The following is a 20,210-nucleotide window of genomic DNA, read 5'->3' on the forward strand; positions in this document are numbered from 1 at the left end:
AAAAAAAAGAACCTGTTCTCATTGTTTTGTCTTCATTTTTAATAACAGCTGCTCTGGAGAAGTCTTTTAATTCTTTGCGAGTCACAACCATGCTAAACAGAAAGAACACAAAGTTATTCTAGAATAGTTGATGTTAATACTTTTCATAAAATAAATAGAATAGTTGATGTCAATACTTTTCATAAAATAAATAGAATAGTTGATGTTAATACTTTTCATAAAATAAATAGAATAGTTGATGTTAATACTTTTCATAAAATAAATAGAATAGTTGATGTCAATACTTTTCATAAAATAAAATATCTAGAATTGTAGAAACAAACTTAATTGCTACTTACAATTTAGAGTCTTTGAATGAACGAACAAGAATTTGGTCTCTGTTCTTAACTTCATTGAGACTATTAGCATCAGGTAGTACAACTAATGCTGGTATGACGGAGCCTTTACGATGCGGAAGCTCAACTAACATCAATTTTCCAACAAGTTCTTGATGTCGACCACGATATGTTGCTCGACGAGGTGATTCCTCTTCAGATGTTTCTTCTTCTTCACCACTTTCATCGCTGCAATGAAATATATTTTTTTTTCTATCAGTAAGGTTTATTTTTGTGTCTGCTGCAACAAATAGTGATTCACTGTTTTTTGACCTTCCATATAAATGGAATATAAATTACAGAATGCTTTCTGTTTATTAATTATTGATACATTCACATTAAAAAGTTGCACCCAGTTACCCATTGCCGCATTGAAAACATAAATATATCTAGATCCCAGTGTTGTTAGCTTGAGACTGTATTCAGCTTGTTAGTATGAGACTATTCAACTTATCTTAAAATTAGTATGAGACTATTCAACTTATCTTAAAAGTAGTATGAGACTATTCAACTTATCTTAAAAGTAGTATGAGACTATTCAACTTATCTTAAAATTAGTATGAGACTATTCAACTTATCTTAAAATTAGTATGAGACTATTCAACTTATCTTAAAAGTAGTATGAGACTATTCAACTTATCTTAAAATTAGTATGAGACTATTCAACTTATCTTAAAAGTAGTATGAGACTATTCAACTTATCTTAAAAGTAGTATGAGACTATTCAACTTATCTTAAAAGTAGTGACACTATCTGTTGTCTTTTAAGTGAATTCTTTCATATAGATTCACAATAAGTTTCTTGTTAAGCAATTTAGATTATACACTCATTCACCAAAAAAAAATAAAAAAATAATTTAACTTTTGTCATTTCTAAAAACTGACCAAATACATGTATTTAGAAATTATTAACTCTTTGGCTCCGCACCAACGCACAGGGCGTTGATTTTAAAAAAGGGGAAAAAAGTCGGACCAACGCTGGGGGCATCGGCTATTTCAAATTTATTTTTTTCGTTTCCATTTCTCCGATTCTTGTTTTTTATTGCTTAATTGTTTATCTAGAATAGTTTCCCTTTGCTAAACATCCGGAATTTCCTTCATTTAACGTGTTTTTATTTTGTACGAAGTTTGTAAAGAGATGACATTTATTTTTTCTGTGTGCGTGTTTTTTTAACATGGAGCTTCAACCAAGGCCATATAAACTTTGTAGATCTAAATATTTCTTTGATAAAGAAGTATAAGAATTCAGATGACAGTGGTTTTGTTTCATCTGATGGTGATATTGATAAATCTAATTATATAGATCTAGATCTAGTAAATTAATTTATAGGTCTAGACCTAGGCCTAAGCCTAGGTCTAGTAATGATGAAGTTTATCAGCTGATGAAGCAGCTCCACCCCCAGCTAATGTTCAATGTAGATCTAGAACTAGTTTAGCTGTCTCTACATTATCTAGATCTAAATCTAATCAGATAGATGTAGATCTCTAGATCTATCATCTAGGCACTGAAACAGAACAATTTCAGATTTATTGCACCAAGAAATTGGGTTGTCAACCTAGACTTAGTCAGCACTGCATCTATTGAGATGGAATGTTTTTTTTTCATTGACAATCACATTGTTGATAGTCTTGTTAGCAAAATAAATAGCTCTGCTGACCATAGGATTAAATGGAACACCCCTGCTAGAATAAGATCCATTTTCATAGAATGGAGACCTATAACTATAAAGAAAGACAGAGTATGTAAACACTTTGGGTCAGGGAGAACGGTTTATGTTTGCGCTGGATGGGAGTCGAACCCACACATTCATATTGACTGCTTCCATGAATATCACAACTAGAAGGAATATTTATATACAAAGTACATGAAGAACTTTAGAAGAAAATACTATAAATATATATATGCTGTACAGTTGGACTAGTTTTAGGGTAAAAGTGTTTTGTTCCAAGCGTGTTGCTTTTTTTATGGGCTTTTTCGTTAAAGTAGTGACATTGGATTATTAGTTCCAGTTTATTATTTTTTGCATCTATTGCTGTTTCTTCTGTGGTGTTCTGTAAACAAATGGATAAAAATGAGAAAAAAAGCTATTTCAATTCAATTTGAACAATAAATTTCTTTAAACATGCACTTGGATGGATATTTTCAATGTCAGTTGGTGAGTTTTTCATTTTTAATTTTTATATTCAAAACCCAAAATTACAAAAACAACATAATTTGCAAACTAGAAAACATAAGAAATGGAAAGAGCATTCATTTCTCTTTAATTCTATATCAAGTTTATTATTTTCCAATAATAAATAAAAAAGTTATACAAGTTATATCGAAGCAAAGTAGCGCACTCTGAAATGGCGGAAAAATTAATTCCGTCCAAAAGTGGCTAATAATTCCGAATTAATTCCGGAGCCAAAGAGTTAAATTACTCCTAGTACTATAAAACAGCAAGTTACTTACTCTTGCCTTCTTTTTGCTTTTTTGTTTTGCAAAACTGGAGTTCCAAAGTGCTCTGGGTGGGACAAGGGTAAGTTGTCTAATGTCTAGAAATAAAAGGAACCAAAACTGTAGCATTAAATAAATAACATATAAGTCATTACACTGTGTGTTTAATCACAATTCATTCATCTAATTCAAAGCTTCCCCAGTGAACTTTTGTAATTACATTTTAATTTCTACCTGTAATATTGCTCTATGTCTATAGCTTACTCTTAAAAGGTCTCTTAGGATGTTAGTAATCATTGAAAGTGTGCACCTTTTCAAACAATGTTTTGTCAGTTTATAGATGAACCTGCAAGTTCTTTTCTATGCAATTTTATAAAATAATGGTACATATGTCAAATCAGAAATACATCAACATCTCAGACTTGTACATTGGTGAACTTGATAAAATCTCTCAAAGCTGAATTCAGTACATTTATGAAAGTATAACACATGCAGTAATCAAAGATTTCCTTGGTACTAGTGCTTAGAGAAGGGAAACAAACCAAACCTGAACATCAAACTTCACTTATGACTGAACTGAGCCCAACTTAAACTAATCAGTACGAAATTGACTATATCTATAATCTATTACAGTGATGCCCAAACTACAGCCCGCGAGCCAGATATGGTTCCATCAGGCCAGTTTAAACATTGGCACAAAGTGAAGACAATTTTTAAAAAGGTTGAAAAATGTATTTTCCCTACGTTAGGACTCTCACTTTTTCTTTTCATTCTAATCTATTTGGTATTCTAATAGTCATATTATTATTTTTTTAAAATGAACATGACATTTAATTTTTTCGGTGACAAGTGTTGACTGTTATTTTAGGTTCTTGGATTAATTTCGCTGCTGTCTTGAGCTTGCTGTGTTCTTAACATGTTGAGTCTAACACAGAGCATCAGTTTTGTATCATTTTCTTTTAATATCAAAGAGAATGGTAGTACCATTTAATATTTTTTCATTAATGAAATGGTAGAGCCTTAGGAACGAAAACTAGATTCTCAATGTAAAAACATCTTAGAAAAGTGGACACATCTTTGCTTTAGTGGAACATGATAATAAACCAACATGATTTGTACAGAAATGTGCCTGTTTCTTTTTTTAAATAAAACAAAAAGTCATTTGTAAAACAAACAAAATTGGCAGCATAGTTGGTTTGAGCCGCAAAGAAAAAGATTGCTAAGTTACGTCTAGTTGAGTTATTGACGAGAAAAAGAGACAAGAAATGTGTCCACGGTAAGGGCAAGCTACAGAGTTGCTCAAATTATGAGAAATGAAGCGTAAAAAAATGTTTTGTGCTGAAAAAATTTGTCCTGGGGAAAAAGCAGTAAAAACATTTCAAACGAGTGGACGATATGGGTAAACATTTACATTCAAAACTAAATGACAGAGCAGCAGATTTTGATTTTCTATTGCCACTGAGGACTGCTCCGATAGATCTGCAAATGGAACTAATTGACTTACAAAGCCAGACATCCCTGATTGAGAAATTTAGAGCTATACAGACAATGGATTTTTCTTTGCCGTTGCATTAAGAAACTTTTCAATTTTCTGAAATTAAGTTTAAAAGCACTTGTGCTGGTCACATGACACCCTTGTGAATCATGGGCCAGAGAGAAAGATGGCCTTTATAACATCTGCTCTATAGCTTGAAAGGTCTGAAAGGGGAACTTACTTAATTGAGTAGGCAAACTTTTTCAGCAATAAAACAGATGAGACCAATCTAACGCATGGAACTAGGCCTAGTAGTGCTACGGGTTTCTAATAAAACTATTTAAAAAGGTTTGTTCTCTATTTCACTTTTGTTATCTATTCGATGATGTGGCCCGCTACACGAGTGTCAGAAATTAAAATGGCCCACCTGACGAAAAAAGGTTGGGCATCACTGATCTATTAGATCTAGATCTAAGTCTAGACTAAGTGTACATTGATCCTAAAGCTAAATGGCTAGATCTAGAATCAAAGACAAGAATCTAGTCTTATAGAATATCGTATGCAGGCAATCAAACTGTAACTAAAGTTTTGTTTTTCGACAAAAAAGTGAAAGCACAGGTAATTGCACACGTGCCATAATTTTTTAAATGTAGCTTCCTGTCATTGTCTAAATTTGACTTATTATTAAATTTTATTTGCTCAAAAGCTGACAAAGTCTAGTCGACCAAAATTTTATTGCAAGTAAAGTCTGATAACAGCAATCACTCGGAATGGCGTTTGCTGGCAACTTATTTTTTAATATGTAATTTTGCTGTCATGCCAGCATTCTCGCATCCTTGCATTTTCTGCTTTGATTTTTTTTTTTACTTTGACAGCAACAATTTGTATTTTGAACGCTTGAAGTTTGAATAGCTAGTATGTTGCAAATTATTGTCTTTTACCTTTATTTAGGTGAAGTTTCATGTTCAAGTGTTTTAACTACTAAATTGAATTGAACCTTATACATGTAGGCTACTTAGTTTAGCTATTACCTAATTTCATACCATGAAACCAAAAGTGAACTTTAGATCTAACCAAAAGAACCTGACCCCATACTCGTTATTGAAATTTTAATCTAACAGAATCAAATCAAACTTTTATGAGATGGGTTCAATTCTGATCTCTTAAGTGCAATCCAATATTCTTTGGTAGTAGTACAATCTTATTTCCTAAGTTTTGGTGCAATTCAATATTTCCTTGGTAGTAGTGCAATATTTCCTTGGTAAAATTGTTGACTAGTTTGACTGTTAGCTTGTTACGTACCTCACTTTCAATGAAATGTTTATCTCCTTTCAAACAAAGTTGTGTACGTCGTAATGTACGCTCATCACCATCATCAAAAACTGTAAATTGAAAAGAAACAATGTTCAAGTAATAATACACAAAACTGCACCTAGAAGTGTTTACAGAGCCACTATAGAATACATCTAGAAGTGTTTACAGAGCCACTATAGAATACATCTAGAAGTTTTTACAGAGCCACTATAGAATACATCTAGAAATGTTAACAGAGCAAATCTCTACAGAATACATCTAGAGGTATTTACAGAGCTAAGCTCTATAGAAAACATCTAGAAGTGTTAACAAAGCTACTCTATAGATATAGAATACAACTAAAGGCGTTAACAGACTCACTACAACTAGAATACAAATTCTGAGAGATTGAGAAAGTTTCTCTAATGAATACATACCTACAGTGTAACTGCTATGGTCTATAAGTTTATTAATTGTTGCTTCAACATACTGACTTGTTTCTGGATGTTTCACCTCAACAACTGAGCCAAGCTAATTAAAAGTAAAATAAAAATATTTAAAACAATGTACACATAGACTATAAAATACTTATTTCTTACTGTTTGTCCAAAAAACAATTTATACTAGACTTAGCCTACAAGAACTGTTTTCACACCAAGTATCTATATGTACTACAAGTGCAGATATCAGCTAACATATGAGCTTACTTTAATTGTGCCTTTAATGTCTTCATCATTAACAAATACACTTGACTGTCCATCTTTTAAAGCCACCTGATAAATAAAAACGTTATGATGAAAAAAAAACTACTGGCCAGATTAAATCAAAGCATTTAATAACTTGTATTAAATATCTCCAGAGACATGCCTTGAGGCATAAATTGTTACAAACAAGCATCAAGGAAATCTAACTGGAACAAAAAAAAAAAGGACTACAAGGCATTCATCATCAGTTACTAAGGAAAACTTACTTATCACATACAAATAAAAACGTATCTGAAGTCGGCTATTAAGGCAGAAAAGAAATGACCAAATACAAGTTTAAATGTAAGGGAAGTAAGGTAGAAGAGAAATGACTTATAGCTAGTATATATATATATATATATCTATATAAGCTGTATTTTTCAGTTGTTGAGCACTGCCATATACAGAGTGCTAGAAATGGTAGAAGAGAAATGACTTATAGCTAGTATATATATATATATATCTATATAAGCTGTATTTTTCAGTTGTTGAGCACTGCCATATACAGAGTGCTAGAAATGTTGGGCTGTAGCAGTAGTATGGTCTGCCTAGGATGGATTAAAATGGGGCATTCAAAGAGGATATGAATCAGTTTCATAAGATTGAGTGACTCTTATAATTTTAAAACCTACTTCAGTAAATCCAGTATTTCATATAATTTTAGTGGTACATATTAAGAAGAAAAACATGCACGCTGGCGGCTTTAACACAGTACCAGATTTTTTGGAAATATACTCAAGAAATGCTTGAATACAAGAAAGCTTGAAAGAGAAAATGAAAATTGCCAGAAAGAGGCATGACAACATAGAAGCTTTGGGACTAAAACAAAAAGGCACTGAAAAGAGCAATCAACTTGATAACAATTCTATATAAAACTGGATCAATGCTTGGTTAGGAAATTGTTTAGGAGCACCACAAGGCAGCATACAAACTTTCTACCAGATACATACTATAAGACTCTATAGACACAACAAGATATATATATTCAACTTGAGTCATCTAGTAGACTATAGAAGAAATTAAAAAAACAACAACTAGAGATATAAATAGATAGTAAGTATAATAAAAAAAATCAAAAGAAAAAAAAAATAAAAAAATATATATATACAGATATGTAAAGATCGTACCTTGCATTTAACAACCCGAACAACATTTTTTACTTTGGCTTCACAAAAGGCACCTCTGTATTTGGCACTAACTTCTGTTCCTACTGGTAATGAAGGAGGACCAAAACCTTGCTGAGCCTAATAAATAGAAATGTTTCCTATAAATATACATATATATTAAAAACTTTAAACATAATGTTTTCTACATTGTAGATCTAAATTATTAAGAGACATACTAACAATAGTATATATATAATATATATATAGTATAGATCTATAGTATTAAACTACTCTGTCTTTGTCATTAAATTAATGACTTACTCACTTAGCCTAGACAAATTAAATTAAAATTACGGACTTTTTTAGATCTATCTAATCTAGGTCTTGACTACACTGTAATTAGTCTTATAAGACTTTTGGAGTCTAGAAATAGATTTAAGACCTAGATTCTAGATAATACTTTTCTAATTCAACTACTAATGTATAGATTTAGATCTATTATAATAAATATATATAATAAAAATAATATTTATAATATATTTTATAAATCTAGATTCTAATACTAGACTCTAGAATACTAGATAGCAATATCAATCATATCAATGTATCATGTAGAACTATTATATTCTAGAACTAGGTTTAGATCTAGCTAGAGTAGACAGTAGTTTAGTAGTACCACTACTAGTCTAGACTCAGGGTCATAGAGTGTCTACTATTACTAAGAGTTACTTTAAATTTAAATAAAACTTATCTGTATATTATATATAATAATAATAATTATCATATATTCTGACTATAACTATACATACTTATAGGTTCTACCTTCAACTAATATTCTATATAATTCTATACTAAGATTAGTAAGATAGTTAAGGCTTTTATATTAGTATTATAGGAATTAGCAGAGATCTAGATCTAGGTCTAAAGTCTAAACTGTCTAGAGTCTCGACTATTCTAGAGATCTCAAGAATCAAGATCTAGATTCTACTTTCTAGATCAACTCATCTAGCACTAGCAAGATATTTATATATTAGTATATATCATATGATATTCTAGACCTTTTACATTATACAGGCATATGCAAACCCGACATGAAGCTCTTCAAAATCGACACTGGCAACTGGGAAGAGGTGGCACTGGACAGATCCACATGGAGAGAGAGCATAAAGAAAGGGTCACAGATTGCAGATGTCATACACAACAGAAGCAGAAAGAAGGGTGAAAATGCAACGGCGCCTGGTGATTATATAAGCTCAACCTGCGATCGCAGCTGTGTATCAAGGATTGGCCTCTTTAGTCACACAAGAAGTTGCAAAGAGAAAAGATGGTCTCTCGAGACGTAAAATGCCACAGAGTCTAGAGATTTCAAATCTCAAGTACTGCTCAGCAAGCTGAAGATCTATATCTAGAGCTAGATGTGAAGATCTAGACCCTATGGCTACATCTTGATCTCTAATTCTAAGTCTAAGTCTAATAAGGTCTAAGATTATTTTTTTGACTTGATTAATCATTACTCTAGATATTATACTTATAGACTATCTAGTCAAGTCAGTCTAGACTCTACTCAGTTTCTAGCGTCTAGACTAGTACTACTACTACTAGATCTAGAGTCTAGATCTATATAGTAGACTAGTGACGTGGTGTTGTGTAGAGTGTAGAGCTAGATTACACAGACAATGAGTTGAATTGAATGAGTGAGAATGAGAAAAATAGCTCTATATTAATATTTCTAGATCTAGATCTATATAGACATAGAGATCTAGTCGACTACGAGTATGATTATTAATATGATTGAATGGCTCAGATGGTTAAATGACTTCGATCTACTTTGAATTACTTTCAAACTTTGTCTTTGGTGTCTAGAATCTAGTTAAGTCTGACTCAGTGACTAGTAAATCTTAGTATCTAATCTACCGTCTACGGTCTAGATACACACCACCAACTCATCTGTAGATCTAGACTCCAAAAGATTAATAAGAAAATAGCTAATACAGTAAAACTAAATGCAAGTACATACCATGATATAACACAGCCTTTGTCTTATTATTCCCCAATATCAATGAAAATTATTAAACAGATAACGGGCTTAAATTAGATTCTAAGATAAACTGGTAGACTAATAGGAGATGTTGAGATACAATAACCATGAAGGGAACAACAACTCTACCTCCTACATATCTCATTGCTGATTGGTTCATTGCCGATGACCTATAAATATGTCGCTGCTTTGCGCCTCTATGTTGCGCTGACGAACTTATGGATTTGTGACCTTGATTAGTTGAAATTTTGCTTCAGCAGCGTAAGTAGATCTATGGTCAATTTAAGGCTTTTGCATAGATCTACTATTCTAACTTATTTGATCTCTTTGGTGAAATCCCATATTATTAATTATATCTAGAATCTAATTTACAACCTGTTTAGTTTCCATTGAAAGTTAAAAAAAAAAAAAAGAAAAATAAATTCCCTCATCCGGGAACTTGGACTAGAATCTTGATCTACAGCTGTAGACTCAATTTTTTTTCCCCCGTTCGCTCCAACAGATGGCGTTTTCCATACATTTACAGTAGTCTCAGACTATTCCATTTAAAAAGATCTAGAGTCTAGATCTACTCTAAATTCTAGATCTAGAGATTTAGAATATCTAGATGATAGATCAACACGCCACTAGATTTTTTTGAATTCGAATTTTCTTATCGAGTCGGCAAAAGTCCCTAAGTTTTTTTTTTGTTTTTTTTTTTAGTTTATTTTTGTTTTTTTAGACAAATGGTTCCAAAACTTTTTTTTTGCCTTGATTTGATGGCTTGAACTCCCTTGTCATCATTGTCATGTTTTCGGTATAGATCTACTTTATTTCCAGATTAGATTGATTCGTCAATCAATACTAATTTGTACTGTAAAATTGATTTTAAGGAAATCGGATACACATGTTTTATAAGGCCTTTAATAAAACAACAAACTTCTTTAACTAAATGGAAACAGCATTTTTTAAAAATCTAAATTTAAAGTAAAGTGAGAATTTCCAGATGAGAGATATTCATATTGTCTTTGTACTCTTCAAAAATTGTAGGTCAAATATCAAATTTGCTATTCACTGCAATTTAAAATTGGAGCCCAGACATGTGCGTAGCTAGGGAATGGGGGGTTGGGGGTTCCCCCCCTCCCATCACTGAAATGAAATCCTTCCCCCACGGAGAGGGGGGGGGATTTTGTGACTTATTTTTTGCTTTAATTTTGTTTATTATAGATGAGATTTTAATGTTAAACCATCACTTGCCCCAGTGCAGCCAAGAGAGGTTTTGAGTTTCAAATCTCCCTCCAGGGGTTTTGAGGTTAAAACCTTGATCCCCTCTTCTATAAAACAAAAAATAATGCAAACAACATTTACCAAATTTCATGAGCGTAGCCAAGGGGAATTTTGTGTTTAAAACACCAGATTCTTTAAATCCCCTCCAGAGGGTTTTGAGTTTAAAACCTGTTCAATATAAAATTAAAGCAAGCTAGTCAAAAATTCTATGAGCATAGCCGTGTATGTGTGTGTTGAGTTAACACCACCCCACCAGAGGACTTTTAGTTTAAAACCCCCTCCATATGGTTTTGAGTTTAAAACCTCCCCCTACAGATAATTTTGAGGCTAAAAAAACCCTCTTCAATATTATTTTGAAGCAAACTACAGTCACCTAATTCTATGAGCATAGCTAAGGGGGTTTTGAGTTTGTTTAAAAAAAAACCTCCAGAGATTTTTTTTTAGCTCAAAACAGATGGTTCCCTTTTCAATATAAAATCTAAAGCAAACTACAGTCACCAAATTCCATGAGCGTAGTCAACAGGGGTTACACATGGAATCCATTATTAAAGTGCAGTGAATAGCAGATTTGGTTTTTGAACTAAAATTTTGAAATAGCAGGATAATGCACTGTAGGTACCTTGAAACATGCATTTTTTTTTAAATACAAGAAATATTGCTTTGCGCTGGGGCTCCGCCCTAGACCCTTGTTGTTGGAACTTGCAGCGCTTCCTCAGACGCAGATTTGGTTTTTGAACTAGAATTTTGAAATAGCAGGATAATGCACTGTAGGTACCTTGAAACATGCATTTTTTTTTTTAATACAGGAAATATTGCTTTGCGCTGGGGCTCCGCCCTAGACCCTTGTTGTTGGAACTTGCAGCACTTCCTCAGACCCCCTGGCTGGTTAGGGTAGGGTGCCCACAGTCTTTACACAAACTCCTTCAATAAAGTCCAGTTGGGAATCGGGGTAAAAGGTGCCATTATCCCATTGATCGTTAGAAAGGCTTTTATCAAATGAACAGGCATGGACTGGGAGCTCTTCACCCCAAGTCCTGTCTGTGGGTTCCCAGCAGTTACAGCCATGGACTGAGTAAGGGGACCATACCGCTTACACAGCGCACAATAAAGAATCTATCTATTCTAGGGTATAATAAATGTCTTCCGAAAGGATGAAGGGTCGGAATGTAATAATGATTAATTACGTACAGACACACACACACACTCATAGCGAAGGTGGGGGGTATCCCCCCACACATACACCGAAGAAAAAAAAAACACAAAGTATTAGGGTTTATTAAAGGAAATTTCTACAAATCAAATAAGAGCATAAAACTAAAGTGTTATTTAACCTTGGTTAGGCCAATAATTGAGTATGCATCCTCTGTTTGGGACCCGTCAAATCAAGAAAACATTGAGAAACTGAAACAGACACAAAATAGAGCAGTGAGATTCATAACATACGAATATTCACATTTGACTAGAGTAACATCTTTAGTAAAATCACTAAATTTAGAAAGCCTTCAGGATAGAAGAATAAAAGTAAAGTAGCAATCTATATATATAATTCTCTTCTTCCCTCAAGAGTTTAGTCGGGTAGTAAGGAGTAAAGGAAAGATCACTCCGCTGATAATCCACGAGAAAACAAGAGAAGAATTCACACTATGGATGACTGGCTGTGTGCTTGACTGTCATTCAAATTTATCAAATTCTGCCCGCTCCCATCTCCTTTGTCCAGTGGGAGGTTTGGACTAGGAACTAATCTAAGTAATCTACTATATATATAAATAGCAGTGCCGGACTTAACCATTGTAGTGCCCTATCCGTAACGGATTTCGCAGGGCTAAGTTTGGGTAGGTAAGCGGATAATAAGTGAAATTTAAGAGTTTGTATTAGAAAATAAATTCGTCTATGCATTTTATTCATTCTTTACTATGTACAGAATTACTTTACGAGCCATGCATGTAGCAAAGTCATACAGTATATCATAATAACTCTGTTCCCTACAAAGATCATGCTCAATAGCAAGAATTACCAAATGTTTCAATATATCTTTGAGAATTGTTGACCTCAAGTAATTCTTCATTAGTTTGAGGCGCGAGAAGCTTCTTTCATCAGATTACACAATTACGGGTATTGCAAAATGCCGTTTTATTATCGCGCGTAGGATTGGCGTTTTCCATATTGAATGACACCCCAAAATGACAATTTTCGTTTGTATATTGTAGGAGATTTGTATGAGTTTTCAAAAGATTTTAATAATTTCCGGATATTTCCAGGACTTTTTCGAATATTTTGCAATTTCAGGAGATTTCTAGGACCTCCTGTTAAATCGACAGGAGGCCGCTGGAAATATGTTATAAATTATAAAATGGTTTAATTTAATAATTTATACACCTAAAATTAGTGCGGGTCCTTTGAAAGTGTGGGGCCCACTGCGATCGCATAGGTTGCAGAGGCCTAAGGTCGCCCTGCAAAATAGCGGCGTATGCTATGCGGCTGGCCGACTAGTTATACATAAAACACTGAACAATAACCTTCAAATACAAAAACAAAACCTAATAAAATACTCAGAATGACACAAAGATAAAGGCACATTCCTCATTCCATATGCTAGGACAAATTTGTACAAATGCTCATTCTTCCCTAGTGCTATTAGAGCATGGAATTATTGCATGACGTGTAGAACATAATCATCATCTTTTATGAAGTAACGTCTGTATTTTATAAGATAAAGACTTTTTTTTTTGCTTTGATTTTATTTATTTTATGTGAGATTTTAATACTAAACCATCACTTGACCCAGCGCATCCAAGTGGGTTTTCACTTTGAAACCCCCTACCAGGGGGTTTTGTGGTTAAATCCCCCTCTTCTATAAAACATAAACAAAAAAAATAAAATAATTCAAATGAAAATCCCCAAATTCCAAGTCAATAGCTAAGGAAGATTTTGATATTTAAACCCCCATCCGAAATTTACGCTAAAACCCCGTCTTCAATATAAGACTATCCATACATCAGTCAACAGATTCAATGAGCATAGCCAAGGGAGGTTTTGTGTTTACCCTGCTGCTAAAAACTACCTCTTCAATATAAAAAAAGCAAATTACCCACTCAAAATTTTATGAGCGTAGCCAAAGGGGGTTTTGATTTTAAAGCCACCTCCAGTGGGGTTTGAAACTAAAAAATACCTCTTCAATATAAAAAAAAAGCAAATTACACACTCAAAATTCTAATAGCGTAGCCAAAGGGGTTTTGAGTTTAAACCCCTCTTCACTGGGGTTTGAAATAAAAAATACCTCTTCAATATAAAAAAAAGCAAAGTACACGCTCAAAATTCTATGAGCGTAGCCAAAGGGCAGGGCCGGCCCTAGTAATTGCAGGGCCCTATAGATGCGAAATGGATTGCGCGGGACCAAGTCTGGGTAGGGATACGCATAATGTAAAAATTAAGATTATTTTAGTTAGAAAATACTTTCATCTTTGCAATAAATTTTTATTAAATGAATGCTCACAAAGCTGTTTTTATTTATTGGCACCCCAAAAATGACAATATTGTCAATTTTTCATGAGATTTTAATAATTTCAGGATATTTTTAGGACTTTTTCGTACATTTTGCATTTTTAGGAGATTTCCTGAAAATCAGGAGACAGGGCCGGTCTTAGGCACTTTCATAGGCCCTGCGCGATGCGAATTCTAGTTGTAAATTATTAAATTAAACATTTTAAATTATTATTAAAGGGTTCCTGGAATTCTCCTGAAATGATAAAATATAAGAAAAAGTCATGAAGTTGTCCTGAGATTATTAAAATCTTCTGAAAACTGATGCAAATCTTAAAACAGACGAAATTGTCATTTCGATGTGTCATTCAATATTACTCGCGATTAAAAAAAAAGGCATTGTCAGCTTTCATTTAATAAAAAATATAATAATAAGCTGAATTTTAACCAAAACAAGAACTTCAAATACTTAATTTACTTCAATAGTCACTAGCATACAAGTATAGATCTAAATCTATCTCGACCTCTTATATAAAAAAAACAAAACAAAATTGATATTTAGACAGTAAATCTAAAAGGCAGATCTGAATGTTTATCGGCTTTTTGTTGGAAAACTACTATCTACTGTAGATGGCTTGTAAAGTTAATTTGACATTGATTTTGTACTTCGTAAATTATGAATAAAATGCAAAGACAAATTTATTTTCTAATACAAAATATTAATTTTCACTTATTATCCTTATCACAACCCAAATTAGGCCCCGTGCAATCCGTTTAGCATTGGACCCCGCAACCTGTTGGACCGGCCCTGTCAGGAGTCTGTGGAAACCCTGTTATTATATATGTTATAATGGTTTAATTTAATAATTTACACAAGTTACAATTAGTGCGGGGCCTATGAAGGTGCGGGGCCCAATGCGACCGCATAGGCAGCAGTGGGCCAAGACCGGCCCTGCCAAAGTGGGTTTTGAGTTTAAATCCCCCTTCGGCGCGGTTTAAAATAAAAAGTACCTCTTCAATATAAAAAAAAAGCAAATTACACACTCAAAATTCTATGAGCGTTGCCAAGCCAAGAGTTGCCTTCTCCAGAGGGCTTTTTTTTTAAAGTTTAAAACCCCTCCAGATGGTTTTGAGTTTAAAATCCCCTTACAGAGAGTTTTGAGGTTGAAAACCTCTTTTTTCAATATTATTCTCAAACAGACTACTGTCACCAAATTCTATGAGCATAGCTAAGGGGGTTTTGAATTCTCCTGAAATGATAAAATATAAGAAAAAGTCATGAAGTTGTCCTGAGATTATTAAAATCTTCTGAAAACTGATGCAAATCTTAAAACAGACGAAATTGTCATTTCGATGTGTCATTCAATATTACTCGCGATTAAAAAAAAAGGCATTGTCAGCTTTCATTTAATAAAAAATATAATAATAAGCTGAATTTTAACCAAAACAAGAACTTCAAATACTTAATTTACTTCAATAGTCACTAGCATACAAGTATAGATCTAAATCTATCTCGACCTCTTATATAAAAAAAACAAAACAAAATTGATATTTAGACAGTAAATCTAAAAGGCAGATCTGAATGTTTATCGGCTTTTTGTTGGAAAACTACTATCTACTGTAGATGGCTTGTAAAGTTAATTTGACATTGATTTTGTACTTCGTAAATTATGAATAAAATGCAAAGACAAATTTATTTTCTAATACAAAATATTAATTTTCACTTATTATCCTTATCACAACCCAAATTAGGCCCCGTGCAATCCGTTTAGCATTGGACCCCGCAACCTGTTGGACCGGCCCTGTCAGGAGTCTGTGGAAACCCTGTTATTATATATGTTATAATGGTTTAATTTAATAATTTACACAAGTTACAATTAGTGCGGGGCCTATGAAGGTGCGGGGCCCAATGCGACCGCATAGGCAGCAGTGGGCCAAGACCGGCCCTGCCAAAGTGGGTTTTGAGTTTAAATCCCCCTTCGGCGCGGTTTAAAATAAAAAGTACCTCTTCAATATAAAAAAAAAGCAAATTACACACTCAAAATTCTATGAGCGTTGCCAAGCCAAGAGTTGCCTTCTCCAGAGGGCTTTTTTTTTAAAGTTTAAAACCCCTCCAGATGGTTTTGAGTTTAAAATCCCCTTACAGAGAGTTTTGAGGTTGAAAACCTCTTTTTTCAATATTATTCTCAAACAGACTACTGTCACCAAATTCTATGAGCATAGCTAAGGGGGTTTTGAATTTGTTAAAAGCTTGCTTTAGTTTTTAAAATAAAGGGGGAGGCATTTAACTTCAACATATATTCCTCCTGTGGTGGTTTTAAAGTCAAAATCCCACTAGGCTATGCTCATGAAATTTGGAGACTGTAGTTTTCTTTAGTTTTTTATTGACGCTAGGGTTTTTAACCACAAAACCCCCATTGACAACGCTGTGGGGCTAATGATGGTTTAACATTAAAAACTCCCATCAAATAAAAATAATTTGCAAGCAAAACAAGTCACAAACTTCTAACGTCCGCCCCTCCAATAGAATCCAATGAAATGTAATAAATTAATCAATAAAGCACCTAAAAATATTCCAATTTAAAATCTAAACACTAATTTCTTAAACATAGAATATTATTGACCTCAATCTCTTTTAATTTAATGAACACATGATAAATGCATGGCCTATCTAACTTGGTTTTTCCTTTTTTCCATATGACCCTAATGGAATAAGGTCACACAAAATACTAACCTATCTGCTATAGAATGCCCATAAACACAAATCATTAAGTGACAGCAGTCCTCTCATGTGTGGCTCAAGGAGTTAAGATCTCAAAAAGATAGATGTGATTCAATGAGTGGTGGTCCTTCAGAAGGAGGTTCATTGAAGAGTCTTGGTCTTATTTGAAATGCTTTCCTTTGATCAGGTTCACAATGGCTTAGAAATAGAGGGATGCCTTAAGTAGCAACTATTGGAGTGGGATTTCTCTAGAACAGGGGTGGGCTAATTACACCCCCCGGGCCACATGCGGCCCGCAGACACCTACAGAAATCAGGTGTGCCCAAAAATTATACATATAAAAATGCAAATATATTTAAAATAAATTATTTTAAATATTGATATAAATTATTGAATTTTCTGATTCTTATCACTTATGATGAAGATGCTAAAGAAACATTGTCTCTACATGTCATTCTAAAAAGCTTAAAGTTAACTTAGATTATTCCTTTTTGCAATATATCGTAACATTCAGTTCAATATTCAAACTCAGGCCACTTTGCTTTGAAGAATTGTGTTGAAAGTCTTGGATTAGTTTGGAACCAATTGGAAAGGTTAACAACTGATGAAGCCGTGTTTTGGCTGAGTAAAACAGTTTAAAAAAAAAAATAAATTAAAGAACAATAAGAGAAAGCTGCAGTGAATATCAAACAAATTAACTTAGTTATCTCATTGATCAAACTTAACAGTGCTAGAGGTCTTTAAGCATTTAGAAGTATTGAAGATTTGGAAACAAAACATTCCGATGTTCGGTACCACAGTAGTATCCTCTGGCTTAGCATAGGCAAGGTATTGAGAAGAATATAGGATCTCAAAGAAAAAAATTTTTAATGGTCCTTGATGGACATTGTCTGTGATGTTGTTGCTAACATTTCTAAGGAAGAGTGGAAGACAGACTTCATGTTTTTCATCGAAAGTATTGCACATGAAATGTATGTGCATGCTAAATCTTTTCAAACAAAGCTTTCCCATTTCTCCAGGCAAGCAAGTGAAAACAGGATTTGTTATTTTCCTTTGCTGAAAGGTGAATATACTTCTAATGAAATGGTTGAAAAGTACAAGGCTTATTTCAATTGTTTGGTTGTGGAATTTGAAAGCAAATTTTAAGACGTCAAGAACTGAGAATTAGTTTTCAATATCCTCTGCTCACCATTTAGTGCAGAAATACCTCCAAGCAAATTATGACCTGAAAAAGAAGTTCCATTCAGTTATTCCGCAGGAGTTTTATGGGTGCCAGAAGCTGTATTTCCACACTTTAAAAACCTTTGCTGCAAGACTTTCACAAAATTTGGGTCCACATGCATCTGTGAACAAACGTTTTCTTGTTTGAAAATAAACAAGTGTAAGAACAGGTCAATGCTGACTGATTGTAATTTGAAAGCAGCCAGAAGGAAAACATCTAGTAAGCTAGTTACACAGTTATGGAACATTATGCACGAGTGCAAACAGTTATTTAAATTAAGTATTCTACAACTGTACTTTTGTGGTAATCAGACGATAATGAAATTTTTGAAAATTCGTAAAATTAGTTTCAGAAATTGCTAACTCTTGTTGTAATTCCTCAATTGGGAGTGTAAAAAAATGGTCTCAATGTATAATACGGTATAAGTGTGAATAAAAAAGACAGTATACACAGTTAGCTAGTGCATTTTTCTATGTTTTAAGTATATATATTTATATATGCTGCCCCCCATTCCCAAAATTTTTGTAATGCGGCCCTCGATAGGAAAAGGTTGCCCACCCCTGCTCTAGAAGTTTCTGATATTACCTTTTAAGCTTGTCTTTCTTTTGCTTGATATTATATTTAATTTGATTTATGTTGAAGTCTGAACTGTTGATTTTTTTTTTGTATGGGGCATGTTGCTTGAGGGATAGCACAACCTAAGTTTAGACCAAATCATTAAAAAACCAACTAGATTAAACAACACATCATCTTCTTTTTTGAAGTAGGGTCTGTATCATATAAGATAAGATAGCATAATTGCCAAACTGAGGATGAATTTAAATACACGATATGTTTGTGTGATGTGTGTCACAGTCCAGTTTTAGAACCTCTGTGACATGAAGTGACACTCAGTCACCTATTGTAACATTCCGTGCGGGCAAGCACGAAGTTATGTGAATAAGTTAAAGGACTCTGAAATAAGGGTAAAAGTTAGTTAGTGAAGAACTCCAGCAGAGAGTGGATGTACGATTTTCTCTGTCTGTAATATGAATGAATATTAATGAATTTGATTTAATGTTAACTTGAGAGTTTTCTTTGGACTTGTATTTTGAACATTTCATAGATGTGACTACTTATTCCACATGGCATGAACAGCCAGTATTCATTGGTGTATATTTTGTGACGGCTGAAGTCGCCAGTATTTTCTGTAATTTATCTATATACATAATAAATTCCACGTCTGCTACCACTGTGTTCACCAGTAATTCTATATGTGTCATTGGAGACTTTAGTATATTAGTAATGTTGCGCACTTGCAAATCTAGTGCGTCTAATAAAGTACATCGCTAAGAGGTGTGTTACAGCCGTACCAGAAGAGGTACCTACATCACACGGACGTACCCACGCCGCTACACCTACACGAAAAACCAGGTAGCGACATTTGGTGGCCAGTATGGCTGTCAACTGACAGTATGGACCTACAACACAGGTGACATTTGGCCTTTGGTGACCAGTAGAGGAGTCTTAAAAGGATCTCAATCGCCTCTATAGTAAACAGCGCAAGACTACACGTTAGACCGGTACTTTTTTCTCAAGATGGCGGCTAACTAAACAAGTACGAAATCCAGCCTGCCCACAAGATCCATTCAAGTAACACCTGCATCCTGAGATCCATTCAACGCCAACCCTGTTCCTACATCTACCTCTGACATCTGTCCGGTGTGAAACAGAAGACGACTCGATTCCTATCTAGAGCTACAGATGTCGTCTGAAAGAAAGAGCCATACCAGTCAAGACATCGCTTGATGACACTAATCACAGATACACCGCTTCATCACTAGTGCTCGCCACTATTCATCATTGGCACACTCGCACCTTGATATGGTCGTACCTACTTGTGATCTTCCCAATCATCGTGGATTATTATTTTGGATTACTTGACAGAGCATTTGAGCATTTGAGCCATCTTATGGCATTGAACTGGATTATTTTTCTTCTACCACTTTAGTGCTCATAGTAACGTGTATTCTAAAATTGGATTACTTATACATGGATTATTATTCTTAATTTGGAT

At 33.8% G+C, this 20,210-nt stretch overlaps 1 protein-coding gene and 1 long non-coding RNA gene across 5 annotated transcripts in view; one reads left to right on the forward strand and one right to left on the reverse strand.

Moving 5' to 3' along the window:
* The window catches only part of LOC106066126 (AT-rich interactive domain-containing protein 4B-like), a 40,762-nt gene extending 30,893 nt beyond the window's left edge, over nt 1-9,869 (reverse strand). For 2 of the 3 annotated variants that reach the window (XM_056024629.1, XM_056024630.1), the window contains exons 1-8: nt 9,840-9,869; nt 7,448-7,564; nt 6,285-6,350; nt 6,015-6,108; nt 5,587-5,666; nt 2,826-2,908; nt 339-563; nt 13-92 (exon numbers count right to left, since the gene is read on the reverse strand). In XM_056024629.1, the coding sequence (XP_055880604.1) occupies nt 13-92; nt 339-563; nt 2,826-2,908; nt 5,587-5,666; nt 6,015-6,108; nt 6,285-6,350; nt 7,448-7,564; nt 9,840-9,854 (760 nt within the window). In that variant the 5' untranslated portion in view covers nt 9,855-9,869. Of the gene's footprint in view, nt 1-12; nt 93-338; nt 564-2,825; nt 2,909-5,586; nt 5,667-6,014; nt 6,109-6,284; nt 6,351-7,447; nt 7,565-9,443; nt 9,585-9,839 lie in introns of those variants that run through there. The other variant, XM_013225090.2, reaches the window with a different exon arrangement.
* The window catches only part of LOC129925250 (uncharacterized), a 30,848-nt gene continuing 20,224 nt past the window's right edge, over nt 9,587-20,210 (forward strand). The window contains exon 1 of one of the 2 annotated variants that reach the window (XR_008777077.1): nt 9,587-9,725. This is a non-coding gene — a long non-coding RNA (uncharacterized LOC129925250). The remainder of the gene's footprint in view (nt 9,726-20,210) is intronic. The other variant, XR_008777078.1, reaches the window with a different exon arrangement.

The sequence above is a fragment of the Biomphalaria glabrata genome, chromosome 3, assembly GCF_947242115.1.
Source record: "Biomphalaria glabrata chromosome 3, xgBioGlab47.1, whole genome shotgun sequence".
NCBI classification, from domain to species: Eukaryota; Metazoa; Mollusca; class Gastropoda; family Planorbidae; genus Biomphalaria; species Biomphalaria glabrata.